The sequence below is a fragment of the Quercus robur genome, chromosome 9 (assembly GCF_932294415.1).
Source record: "Quercus robur chromosome 9, dhQueRobu3.1, whole genome shotgun sequence".
NCBI classification, from domain to species: domain Eukaryota; kingdom Viridiplantae; phylum Streptophyta; class Magnoliopsida; order Fagales; family Fagaceae; genus Quercus; species Quercus robur.
Window position 1 is genome coordinate 5,745,682 of NC_065542.1, and position 13,933 is coordinate 5,759,614.

The following is a 13,933-nucleotide window of genomic DNA, read 5'->3' on the forward strand; positions in this document are numbered from 1 at the left end:
GCCTCCAGAAACCTCAAACAACCACAAATCATTGAAGCTCAACGGATTCAAGCCTCTAAAGCTCCGAAGAACTTCCAACACAAACCTTCGAAGACGAAGAACACACGAAGAACACGAAGAACGTGAAGAACAAAGGATTTCCAACAAGCTCATAGCCAGAGATTCATTGTAATTCTGTTCCAGAGATCTTCGATCCATTCTTCAGCCAAATTGAAGTATATTGGGTGTTCGAATCAAAATCACACTACTACAAATCCAATCAACAAGTCTTGCAAGGAGATCGAATCAGAGGATAACTCATTTGTAATTCAGAGAATTGTACCGCACAATCATCAATACAAATTCGCATTTGTGAAACTATTTTACTTGTTTGATTCATTTCGAACCGAGAAATTTAGTCGCTTACAAATTCTGGCACGCCCGGTGGGACATCTCTGCCTCTCATCTCTTTCTCCTTCAAAAGAAAAGAAATTCGACATCATTTTGCTACTAGCTTCAATGGCCTCTAGCAAGAATGTCCGAAAATCAGTGGTTGATGATTCCAGTGCTGATGAGTATGTCGGCCCAATCACTCGCAGTCGATCCAAAGCTTTTGATCGACTCCAACCTCAACCAACCCAAGAAAACCAATCTCCTGCTGTCATCTCTTTGGACTTTCTTGCAAATAGGAAAGCTACCACTGAAGATTCATCTGCCTCGAAAGATTTAGGGACCAGTAATGAATCATCCCCAACAAAGACCTTTTCCATCAACTCTTCACCCGTGATGAGAAACTTAAGGAGTGAAGCACCTCTAACTCATCCTGTTTCATCATTTTCTCCATCATCTATAGAGGTCATGCCAGTAATGATGACTAACACCTCTACCATGGAAGAAAAAATGGCTGAAATGGAACAAAGGGTCATCCTTCTCACAAAGGCACTTGAAGAAAAGGATGTCAAAATTGCAACCCTAATGAACAAGCTGGAGGTACAAGATTCGGGTGAATCAAGTCTTGACCCCGAGCAGCCACCTGGCTTTACCTTCAAAGGAGGAAATGCCAAGGGTGATAAAGGAAAAGGAGGTGAAGGCACTTCTCAACATGGACATTCCACCTCAATGGCCTCGATGTCTGTCCAACAACTGCAGGATATGATTACAAATACCATTCGAGCACAATATGGAGGTTCTTCCACAAGTTCTCTCATATATTCCAAACCCTATACAAAGCGCATTGATAACATGAGAATGCCAAATGGGTATCAACCTCCCAAGTTCTTGCAATTTGATGGCAAAGGAAACCCTAAGCAACACATTGCTCACTTTGTAGAAACTTGCGAGAACGCAGGGACGCAAGGAGGCCTCTTTGTAAAGCAGTTTGTTCGTTCACTGAAAGGGAATGCCTTTGATTGGTATACAGACTTAGAGCCCGAGTCAATCGATAGCTGGGAACAACTTGAAAGGGAGTTTCTCAACCGATTCTACAGCACACGACGCACGGTAAGCATGATGGAGCTTACCAATACTAAACAGTGGAAGGATGAGCCCGTCGTTGATTATATCAATCGGTGGCGTTCTTTGAGTCTAGATTGCAAGGATAGACTTACTAAAATATCTGCTATAGAGATGTGCATCCAAGGCATGCATTGGGGACTTCTTTACATCCTTCAAGGAGTAAAGCCTCGAACATTTGAAGAGTTGGCAACTCGTGCGCATGACATGGAATTAAGTATTTCTAGCCATGGGAATACGAAACCTCCTGTACCTGAAGAAAGGAAAGAAAGACGGGAAATAAGGAAAAACGACAGGAATGCAAAAAGTAATATCAAAGACTCAATGAATGTCAATCCTGCCCCAGTCAAAATTTCAACAAAAAATGTGAAGGCCAATGAAAAGAGGCCTGAAGGAGGTCAACAACGTGAGACGCGTCGCTCATCACTTAAGGAATGGGAACAAAAGGTCTATCCTTTCCTAGACGCCGATATGCCTGAAATGCTAGAACAACTGCTCAAGTTGAAATTAATTGAATTGCCAGAATGCAAACGACCGGAAGAGATGAGAAAAGTTGATGACCCGAACTATTGTAGGTATCATCGCATCATAAGTCATCCAATCCAAAAATGCTTTGTTCTTAAAGAACTCATCATGAAGCTAGCCAAGGAAAGGAAAATCGACTTGGATTTTAATGATATTGCTCAGTCAAACCTTGTCACATTTTCTTGTGGGTTACCTAGTTCCATGTCTCCAACTACTAGGCAAGGGGCAAATACCACGCTCATCCATTTTGGTTCTCTAGAACCGGTTCAAGTTCAGCTCTCACAAAAAGCACCTCATTATAATTCAAACGATGATAAAAGGTCAACGACGGATGAGGAAGAAGGTTGGACAATGGTTGTGCGCAAGAGATGGAAGAAGAAACGAGCATTCCCTCTTCATTTGATCACCCGAGAGTCCAGAAGAGCACAAAACCAGATTCAGCCTTGGTCAAAAAGAATGAGTGATAAGAGGCAAGGGAGACTGAAAACAAAAGTGTATGAAGATTCAGCACAAACCCGAAAATCTCGGAAGCTCATCACATTGGAAGAATTCTTCCCCAGAAAATTCTTTCAAAATGACTTAGCCGAGGCTGTCCACACAGTTTCTCGTTGCGAAATCCAGGACGAAAAGAAGGACGTTGACCATGGTGATCCAAAAGAGACCTTGTCATCTTTGGAGGAACTCCAATCTCAGGTCGATGAAGTTGAACCCTTGCAATCCTCCACATCACCAAAAGAAGTGCTCACCCAAGCTCTTGAGGAGCCAGAGATATACGCCCCTCATACCAATACACTTCAACAAACACAGGGATGTTACGCGTGCTCTCCAGATTTAACTTTCACTGATGAGGATCTATTGTTAGGCTCTAAGCCCCACAATCGCCCACTCTATGTCTCTGGTTATGCTCGTGAACAAAGGATCGAGCGTATCCTTGTGGATGGAGGTTCAGCCGTTAACATACTTCCAAAAATGACCATGAAACGACTGGGTTTTACTATGGAAGAATTATCACACAGTCGTTTGGTCATCCAAGGTTTTAATCAAGGAGGACAACGTGCAATCGGCGTGATCCACCTAGAATTATCCATTGGGGAATTGAAAAGCAACGTCTTGTTCCACGTCATTGACGCTAGGACGACCTACAACATGTTGTTAGGACGTCCTTGGATCCATGAAAATGGAATAGTGCCATCAACTTTGCATCAATGCTTCAAGTTCTTTCAAAATGGAATAAAAAAGGTCGATGCCGATTTAAAGCCTTTTGCAGAAACCGAAGCTCATTTTGCTGATGCAAAATTCTATGCAAAAGAAGACATTTCTAGCGAGGTTCTTCCAGTTGAGATCCCGTCTATGAAAAGTAAACAGGATGAAAAGGAGCATGTTAAATTCATCGCCAAAAAGGACATTTCTTCCCCAAAGAAAGGCCCCGAGCCCTTCCTCCGGTATATACCATTATCACATCGCAAAAATGGACAATCACCATTCGCAGAATGCCTTCAACCTACAAAAGACATGGGAAGACCTGCAAAGCTCACGATGGAGGATGTAGCCATATTGAAAGAAAATCATGTCATGCCTTTAACTTCATCCACAAACCCTTTGCCCTCGAAGCCGTTAAATGGATTCGTGAGGTCTTCAAAAAGTCCGATAGAGCATGGTATTCTACCAAGTGAGCGGACGAAAGAATGGTACGACCCAAAGGCATATAGACTGTTAGCCAAAGCAGGCTACGATTTCTCAAAACAAGAAGACTTAGGGAAGCTAATTCCAGAAGCCACCGGAGAAAAGATGCATGGCCTTAGCAAAACACAAAGGAAAATGCGGCTTGAAGGGCATAAAATTCCTATCCCAAAAACCGGACTAGGTTATACTCCCGAACAACCAGCTCAGATATGGACCAAGAAAAGAAGCGATCCTTCGAGTTCTCAATACATAACGGTGGAGGTCGGCGAAAGCTCAAATCAAAGAAAAGACCATTCTTCACCCCATGTCTCAGTGTTTGATCGCATCGAGCCCTCGTCATCACGAATCACAGTGTTCGACAGGCTAAATACAACTTGTTCAACATCAAATCGGGACACTCTTGCTTGTAAATCAGTCTTTGATCGACTGGGGGCAACGAAAAGGCCTATTGATAGTCATTCTCAAAGTTCATTAAACTTTGACGTTCAAAGGGAGAAGAGAGCCAATGATGAGATCCGCAGTAGCATTCCTTCACGCATGAAACGTAACTTTACCTTGGAGATCAACACTGAAGGATCGCTCAAAGTCAAAAGACGAACGATTGTACATACAAGTCAGTCACCCGTCCATGATGAGGAAATTGAAGAGGTATCATCCTCGTTTCATATTACAATAGAAGAGGGTACACTGTTAGATGCTGAAGCAACCAATGAAGAGGTCGATGAAGCTCCTCCAGCCTTGGAAGATGAAGGACAAGCTACAGTTGATGAACTTAAAGAGATCAATTTAGAAACTGTTGAAGAACCCCGGCCAACTTTCATCAGTGCGCTTCTTACCCCTGAAGAAGAAGAAGGATACCTCAAGCTCCTAGTAGAGTACAAAGATGTGTTCGCTTGGACTTACAAGGAAATGCCTGGGCTCAATCCGAGTATTGCTCTACACCATTTGGCAGTAAAGAAAGGCGTGCGCCCAGTCAAACAAGCTCAAAGACGGTTTCGGCCAGAGCTTATCCCTCAAATAGAAACCGAGGTCAATAAGCTCATTGAAGCAGGCTTCATTCGTGAAGTGCAGTACCCGGAATGGATCGCTAACATCGTCCCTGTCAAGAAGAAGAATGGACAAATCCGAGTGTGCGTTGACTTCCGTGATTTGAACAATGCATGTCCCAAAGATGATTTTCCATTACCCATCACTGAGGTCATGGTTGATGCCACTACCGGTCATGAAGCTTTATCTTTCATGGATGGATCTTCGGGTTACAACCAAATTCGAATGAATCCTAAGGATGAGCAGCTTACAGCTTTCCGTACCCCTAAGGGAATTTACTGTTACAAAGTGATGCCTTTCGGACTAAAGAATGCTGGTGCTACTTATCAACGGGCCATGCAGAAGATCTTTGATAATGTACTTCATAAATACGTGGAGTGTTATGTCGATGATTTGGTGGTTAAAACAAAAAGGAGGGAAGACCATTTGGCAGATCTACGATCCGTGTTCACCCGCTTGAGAAAGTATCAGCTTAAGATGAACCCCCGCAAATGTGCTTTTGGCGTAACATCTGGAAAATTTCTTGGTTTCATTGTGAGGCACCGCGGTATTGAAATTGACCAGTCCAAAATTGAAGCTATCCAGAAAATGCCAGAGCCCAAGAATCTACAAGAACTTAGAGGCTTGCAGGGAAAACTGGCCTACATACGACGATTTATCTCGAATTTGGCCGGTCGATGTCAACCTTTCAATAGATTGATGAAAAAGGATGTGCACTTTGAATGGGATGAGGCTTGCAGCAATGCTTTTGCACGCATCAAAAGATACTTACTTAATCCTCCAGTTTTAGGTGCTCCTATCCCAGGAAAGCCTTTAGTGCTGTATATTGCGGCCCAAGAAAAGTCTCTAGGTGCTCTTATGGCACAGGAAAATAAAGAGGGGAAAGAAAGAGCCCTTTATTATCTAAGTCGAACTCTCAATGGGGCTGAATTAAATTATTCTCCTATCGAAAAGATGTGCCTCGCTCTTTTCTTTGCCATAGACAAACTGGAGCACTACATGCAAGCATATATAGTCCGTTTGATAGCAAAGGCGGATCCAATCAAATATGTCCTCTCCAGGCCAGTGGTTTCGGGTCGTATAGCTCGATGGGCAGTCTTGCTACAACAATATGACCTTGCATACATTCCACAAAAAGCTGTCAAAGGACAAGCATTGGCAGATTTCTTAGCTGATCACCCAGTTCCATCTGATTGGGAGTTCTCCGATGATTTCCCGGATGAAGATGTGTTTTACATTGAAGAAATGCCACCATGGATTATGCTTTTCGATGGGGCTGCACGTCGAGAAGGAGCGGGGGCAGGTGTAGTGTTTGTTTCTCCACAAAGACAAATACTTCTGTACTCGTTCTCATTAAGCGAACTTTGCTCTAACAATATAGCTGAATATCAAGCATTGATTATTGGTCTACAAATGGCCATTGAGATGGGCATACCTCAGCTTGAGATCTTTGGGGATTCCAAATTAATTATCAACCAAATCTTGGAGCAATATGACGTCAAGAAAGAAGACCTCATCCCCTACTGCAAATATGCGAAGAAATTACTAGCAAACTTTGAGGCCATCACATTGGAGCATATACCAAGGAAGGAGAATAGACAGGCCGATGCTTTAGCTAATTTGGCTACTGCCTTAGCATTATCCCAAGAAGAGACAACCAAAGTCGCTATTTCCCAAAGGTGGGTGGTACCTCTCGTGGTTGAAGAAGAAGAAGAAGAGCAAGCCAACATCATTTCTGTATGCCTTGTCGAAAAAGAAGATTGGCGACAAGTGATCATTGAATACCTTCAACATGGAAGACTCCCGGATGATAAACGCCACAAGACTGAAATTCGGCGGAGGGCTGCTCGATTCATTTACTATAAAGACACTCTCTTCCGCCGTTCATTTGATGGATTGTTTCTCCGTTGCTTAGGAGAGGAGGAGGCTAAACAAGCCTTAGAGGAGGCTCATTCTGGCATATGCGGCGCGCATCAGTCAGGTCCTAAGTTACACTATAGGATCAAACGAATGGGTTACTATTGGCCTACAATGGTGCAAGATTCCATGGAATGCGCTAAGAAGTGCGAAGCTTGTCAATATCACGCAAACTTCATCCATCAACCGCCAGAACCTCTACACCCAACTGTAGCTTCTTGGCCTTTTGATGCATGGGGTCTTGATGCGATAGGGCCATTACCAAAGTCATCCGGTGGCCACTTGTACATCTTGGCCGCAACTGACTACTTCTCAAAATGGGCGGAAGCTGTACCCCTTAGGGAAGTGAAGAAAGAAACGGTGGTCAATTTCATTCGAACTCATTTGATCTATCGGTATGGTGTCCCTCGGTATATCATAACTGATAATGGCAAACCATTCTACAATAGGCTGATGACAGAGCTATGCGAGAAGTTTGAATTTAAACAATACAACTCTTCCATGTACAATGCCCCGGCAAATGGACTAGCTGAAGCGTTTAACAAAACACTTGGCAGTTTGTTGAAAAAAGTGGTATCCAAGACAAAGCGAGACTGGCATGAAAGAATCGGAGAAGCATTATGGGCATATCGAACAACATTTCGAACGCCTACTCAAGCAACGCCATATTCTCTTGTCTACGGAGTTGAAGCCGTCCTTCCTTTAGAACGCCAAATCCCATCATTACGGATTGCCATTCAAGAAGGATTGACTGGAGAAAAAAATGCCAAGCTCAGGTTGCAAGAATTAGAGGCACTTGATGAAAAAAGGCTTGAGGCTCAACAACGCCTTGAATGCTATCAAGCTCGTCTTTCAAGCGCATTCAATAAAAGGGTCAAACCACGATCATTCCAAGTTGGTGAATTAGTCCTCGCCGTTCGAAGACCTATCATCACAACTCATCGTACAGGCAATAAGTTCACTTCAAAATGGGATGGACCTTATGTTGTGCAAGAAGTCTACACTAATGGAGCTTACAAGTTGATTGATAATGATGGTGTAAGGATCGGCCCCATCAATGGGAAGTTCCTTAAACGCTTCTATGCTTGAAAATCAAGAATTGCTCCTCGGTAAGAGCTTAAACTACCCACTGTAGCGCTGCAAGAGTACATGATGTCTTCCCATTACCCTTCAAAGCGTACCAATAAGGAGAAATTAATCTCACTCCATGTCAACAATTGCGAGTGTGGCGTAGCGGTTGGACGCCCGTGTCACCCTTGAGGCCATCTCGGGTTCGATCAGTGGTGATACCCACTATTACACACTGCGCCCCCCTTTTTGCAAACAAAAAAAAACACATAAGAAAAAAACAAACAAAAAAAAATAATAAAAAAAAATAAAATAATCTTTTGAACTACGTGATGACTTGATCTTTCTTCGGGGTACGTAGGCAACTTAGTATCTTTTGCTGAGTTCAGTCACGCACTAAAAAAAATTATTAAAAAAAAAAAAACAAAACAAAACAAAACAAAAAAAAAAAAAAGAAAAAAAAAATCATCAAAAAAGATCATCAAAAAAAAAATCATCAAAAAAAAAAAAAAAGATCATCAAAAAAAAAAAAAAAAAAAAAATTTGTTGAACTACGTGATGACTTGATCCCTCTCCGAGGTACGTAAGCAGCTTAGTACTTGTTGCTAAGTTCAGTCACATGAAAAGAAGAAGGATGGCCAGTCTAACTTGAAGAGTTTTCCAACAGTTATCAATGTGCTTTTAAGGTCCTTTCGGTTGGCAAGGCATGGCTCAATAGGATGATCAAAGATCGACGCAGTAGAAAATGAAGACTGAAATGAGGTCTTCATGGCATTGCTCATTTTCTGTGGCCATCCTCCTACATCTCTGAAGTATACTTTGTATCATTTATCCCCAGGAGGCATCTCCTTGTACCTTCCATCTCTAGGCTGTATCGTCTTTTTTTCTAGGTTGTGCCGTTTCATAGCTCTGAAATTAGAACCACATCATCTCCCTTCTGAGTGGTGTTGTTTCACATCATGTCTCTGAAATCTGGATGACGTCAATTTCTTCCGGAATGATGGTAGATTATATATCTAAAGTCGGTGTGGCATCATCTCCCTTCTGAGTGGTGCAGCTTCATATCATGTCTCCAAAAGTTGGACAATGTCACCTTCCTCCGGCATCTGAAGTTGGTGTTGCATCTTCTCTCCTCCAAGGGCATGTCCATGCAATGTCAAAGTCTTGGCGGCATTCTTCTTGAAACTTCAAAGTCTTGGCATCTCCTTGCATCTTCAAAGTCTTAATGAGAGCTCTTTACAATGTTAAAGTCTTGGCATCTCCTTGCATTTTCAACATCTTGTTGGCATCTCTGAAATCTTGATGTCTGGCTACAATGTTATGCACCCTTGATGTCTGAGCTATGTTGCCTCTAAAAATTTGGTGCGACTTTAATGCAAGTTCAAGTGCTAATGTAGAGTGTTGTCGTGGCTTCATGGCAAAGATGCAATGTTGGCATGGCCTCGGTATAAATGAAGTGTTGACGTGGTTTCATGGCAAAGATGAGTGTTGTCACGGTTTCGACATGGATGAAGTGTAGATGTGGCCTCAATGCAAATAAAATGTCGAGGCAGCTTTATGACAAAGATGAATGTTGGCACGATTGAAGTGTTGACGTTGCTTCATGACAAAGTTGAATGTGGGCACGGCTTCAATACAAGGACAGATGCTAGCACAGCTTCGTGGTAAAAAAACTCTTGATACGGCTACGTTACAAAGACTCTTGAAATGGCTGCGTTGAAAAGACAAGTGTTGGTGCAGCTTAATTGCCAAGGAAAGCATGCTACATAACAAAAATAAGTAACAACAAAGAGCTTATCAGAAGAAAATCTCATGGTACGTCTAAAAAAAAAAATCAAAGAGAGAGCTTCATTTCCAATATCTAGCCTGAAAAAAAAAAAAAAAAAAAAAAATCAGTACGAATAAAGCAAGTCATAAATATATATATATATATATATATATATATATATATGTAAATATAAATAATAAAAAAAAAAAGAGAAGAAGAGAAAGGCATAATTTCTCTAAGCTTAGAGAATTATGCTACTCATCAGAGATGCTGCTTGTACAAGTTAGTGCATGTCTTGAATGGCCTTATATAGAGATTTGTGGAGCTCAAAGTCAGATTTTACAAACACTAAAGGTCAAAGAAGTCTGCGCCAGACCTTGAAAAGAAAATGGTGCTCATAAATGTATCATACTGTCAGGAAGAAAATATTACGCTAGACCTCAGAAAAGATGGCTTATAGACCTACAAAAGTACACATGTCATCTAAAAAACTACACAAGACTTGGGATGAAAATCTAGCCTACATATTTTTCAAAGCTGCCGACCTTGAAAGCAGAAACACATGCTCCACTGTCAGAGCCGCCGAAGACTATAGATCCAAGAAACCGACGTCACAGAAGTCTTCTACAGCCTTCGATCCACCAAACCTGAAAATTCCAGGCCCAGATGCGCCACCACGAGCGGCCACAGACTCCTAAACGACCCGCGGCTTTCACACTCGAATCTGTGCAAATCCAGACACCGTTTCAGGAAACTAAGCGTACCACTCGATCCAGCGTGCCCCGATATGCAAAACCCAAAAATTTCAAGCCCAAAAACGGCTGCACGCGCAACCACGCGCCGCCATAAGCTCGCAATGACCCGCGGCCTTCACACTCGAATCTGTGCAAATCTGTTCATAATTTAACAAAACTGAGCCTACAGAGATCTTCTACGGCCTTAGATCTACAAAATCCCAAAATTTCAGGCCCAAACGATAAGCCACGCGCCGCCACTCGCCACCAGAAGATCCGGCAAACGCTGACGCGCCGCCACGCGCCTCCAGCTTCTTTCACGCGCTCACACGCGCCGGGAGGTTTCCTCACGCGCTCACACGCGCTGGCAGGTTTTCAAGCGTTGACGCGCTCCATGACGTCATGGATGACGTCATCATCATACAACCGGCTTGACCCGTTGCCCAGATCCGACCTGGACCGACCCGGAAATTTGACCCGGATCCGAACCGCCTGAAACTAAAAAAAAAAAAAAGAAAAAGAAAAAAAAGAGCTTTTTCCAAGCAGACTTTTGACCTTGACCAGAAAATCAAAATTTTCAAAACGGACTTGTCCTCGAGTACATTCCGATTTTGGGACCCGTTTCTTCATTCGAAGTTCAGAAATTGTGCAAACATCCAATTTCCAAAAAAGTTGACTTTTGTGCAAATATTAACCAGAAAGTCAAAATTTTCAAAACGGACCTGTCCCACTCAATTTTTCGAGTACATTCTGATTTTGGGACCCGTTTCTTCATTCGAAGCTCAGAAATTGTGCAAACGTCCAATTTCCAAAAAAGTTGACTTTTGTGCGAATGTTGACCAAATGTCAAAATTTTTGAGATGGACCTATCTTACTCAACTTTTCGAGTACATTCCGATTTTGGAGTCCGTTCTGTCATTTGAGACTTGAAAATTGCAAAAATGACTCAATTCCAAGTGTTCAAAACTTAGGTCCTCAAGAGCAAAATTTGAGTTTCATCTATTTAATTGGGATCCTCGCAGGGTTATTCTCCAGATTCCATCAAGGCTTGCCTTTCAAAGTACAAATGAACTCTCACAAGTGTGTCTTAAAATTACACTAGGTCATTAGTTCAATCTGCTATTCCCGTTCGGTGCCTACCAGTCTCCAACTTACCATTCCCGTTCGGTGCCTACCATTCCCACCTACCGTTCCAACCTACCATTTCCACCTACCGTTCCCACCTACCGTTCCCATCTACCATTCTCACCAAAAATTCTCAACTACCATTCTCAACTACCTACCTACCATTCTTCATCTCTCTACTATAAATAGGAGGGCCGGGTTCATCAAAAACTCATCCAGAAAAAAAGAAAAAAAAAAAACACTGAATCATGAAATGAAGATTTACCTCTTTCAGATTTTCAAATCCTCCTTTTCACAACCATTTCTCACTATAACCTCATCATTCTCAACGTCTAGCAACCAATCTTGCTTCATAATCGGTTTGAGACCAACCCTCCCATGGTTCGGTCGAAACCCTATTTACAACATCATTGCAGTTTTGAGATCCAAACAAACTTTGTTTCTCCACTTAACGACCACCTTTGTCCATAAAATTTCTCATAACATAGCCTGTATCATTGTTCCTTGTAGTCTCAGATCTACCTAATCAGGAGATCTAAGGCCAACTGAATCTCTTGTACCCTAGCTCAAGGAGCTTCCTAACTGCTTTGGGAACTCCGTAGTCCTTCTCAAGTTGTTTGGTCTTACAGCAAAGGTAGAGGTTCGGAACAAACAGCAACTTGTTTGGTTTCCAAACCAGGTTCACAAGTTAGCTCCATCTTTCATTTTTCTGTGCTTTTCCAACAAGTGGCAGTAAGTGAAGATGGTAAAAAAGTGTTGGGGTATCCTACAAATTGTTTTCCATCAACACTTAAAACAGCCCCCAAGGCGCCAGCTCATCAGAATTCAGCCTTTGGTGCCGGTAAATGGTCACCAAAGCTTTATTCCATGTCCCCACTACTATGGGACCCAAAGGTCATCGTTGCTGGTACCTCAAAACTCATTTTCTGAAATTACTCCAACTTAAAATCAGCTTGAAGGATTTCAGAAGATACTCTTCTGAAATTACTTCAACATAACGTCTGTCAGCATGGTCCTATTACACAGGCGCATTCGATTACTTACTGTCGGACCCCATGCAACACACAGTCAGTCCCATATTCAAAGTTGTACTTCCCATAAACATCTACACCAGAAGGGTCCCAGCATACAGGGCCAGCACCATGGTGGTGTATGCTTTGCTCATTTGCTTTGCTTCATCTCCATCTTCTTCGTTGCCACTACCAGCATACCCAGAATACATAAGCTTCTGGAATTACTTCAACTTAACTTGAGTGATACAATTATGCAGGCGCATTCAACCACTTTCCCACCTGTCCTCGTTGTAATCCAAAGCATGATCTTCTGAAATAACTTCACCAGAAGTTCTTAAGAACACGAGGTTAGTTCCATGACCCTGCATGCTGTATCCAGCCACCATTCTCTCATCTTCCCCATCTTCAACATCTTGTGATCGCCGCCAACGATCCAAAATACTCTTCTGAAAGTACTTCAACTTAATCTTATCCTTCTGAAAACTCCACCACCTTCAACAGCTCCACCACCTTCAACAGCTCCACTACCTTCAACTACTTCACTTAAAGAGTCAAGTACCAAAAATCCATTTTTCGAAACTCATTCCCACACCACACTCCGAGACCGTGTGTGTGAACGAGTCTCGAGGGGGCATTTGTAGAGAGGGAAAATTCCCGACCTATCACAAGCTGACACATCACATTACCAAGTCCACAAAATACAGCCAATTACAGAATACCATGTATTGCTGCTAGGTTTTGCTATCACTATTCAGAAGCCAACAGAAATTTGCCAAGTGTCATGCAAGAGCCAATCAAGCAGCCTCGCACGTGTAAGCGATGACTCAAGCAGCCTCGCACGTGTAAGCGATGACTTAAGCAGCCTCGCACGTGTAAGCGATGACTCAAGCAGCCTCGCACGTGTAAGCGATGACTCAAGCAACTTCGCACGTGTAAGCGATGACTCAAGCGGACCAATCAAGCTGTGACATGTGTCACCAATCAAGCTCCGCCACGTGTCGCTCACCCACCCCAAAACTCCTATAAATAGAAGCCTTCTTGAGACATTGAAGAGGACCAGGATTCAGAAGTGAAAAAGCTCTGCTGGAATCAAGCCCTGAAGCCTCCAGGAACTTCAAGAACTTCAACCCCAAAATCAAAGAACATTCGAAGCAGAATCATCCAGATCATCTGCCTAGATCCTAAAGTTCACGGGAATCAAGCTCAAAGGTCCGAAAACATCATCAAATCACAAATCATTGAAGCTCAACGGATTCAAGCCTCTAAAGCTCCGAAGAACTTCCACCACAAACCTTCAAATACGAAGAACATTCAAAGCAGAATCATCCAAACTATCTGCCTAGATCTCAAAGTTCACTGGAATCAAACTCAAAAGCCTCCAGAAACCTCAAACAACCACAAATCATTGAAGCTCAACGGATTCAAGCCTCTAAAGCTCCGAAGAACTTCCAACACAAACCTTCGAAGACGAAGAACACACGAAGAACACGAAGAACGTGAAGAACAAAGGATTTCCAACAAGCTCATAGCCAGAGATTCATTGTAATTCTGTTCCAGAGATC

The 13,933-nt window shown here is 42.6% G+C and overlaps 1 protein-coding gene across 1 annotated transcript; it reads left to right on the forward strand.

Moving 5' to 3' along the window:
* The first annotated feature begins 498 nt into the window (after positions 1–498).
* On the forward strand, positions 499–10,729 carry LOC126700628 (uncharacterized). The gene is made up of 3 exons (XM_050398844.1): positions 499–1,165; positions 1,277–7,701; positions 10,424–10,729. The coding sequence occupies exons 1-3, from the start codon at positions 499–501 to the stop codon at positions 10,727–10,729; spliced, it is 7,398 nt and encodes a 2,465-aa protein (XP_050254801.1).
* Positions 10,730–13,933: the final 3,204 nt, after the last annotated feature.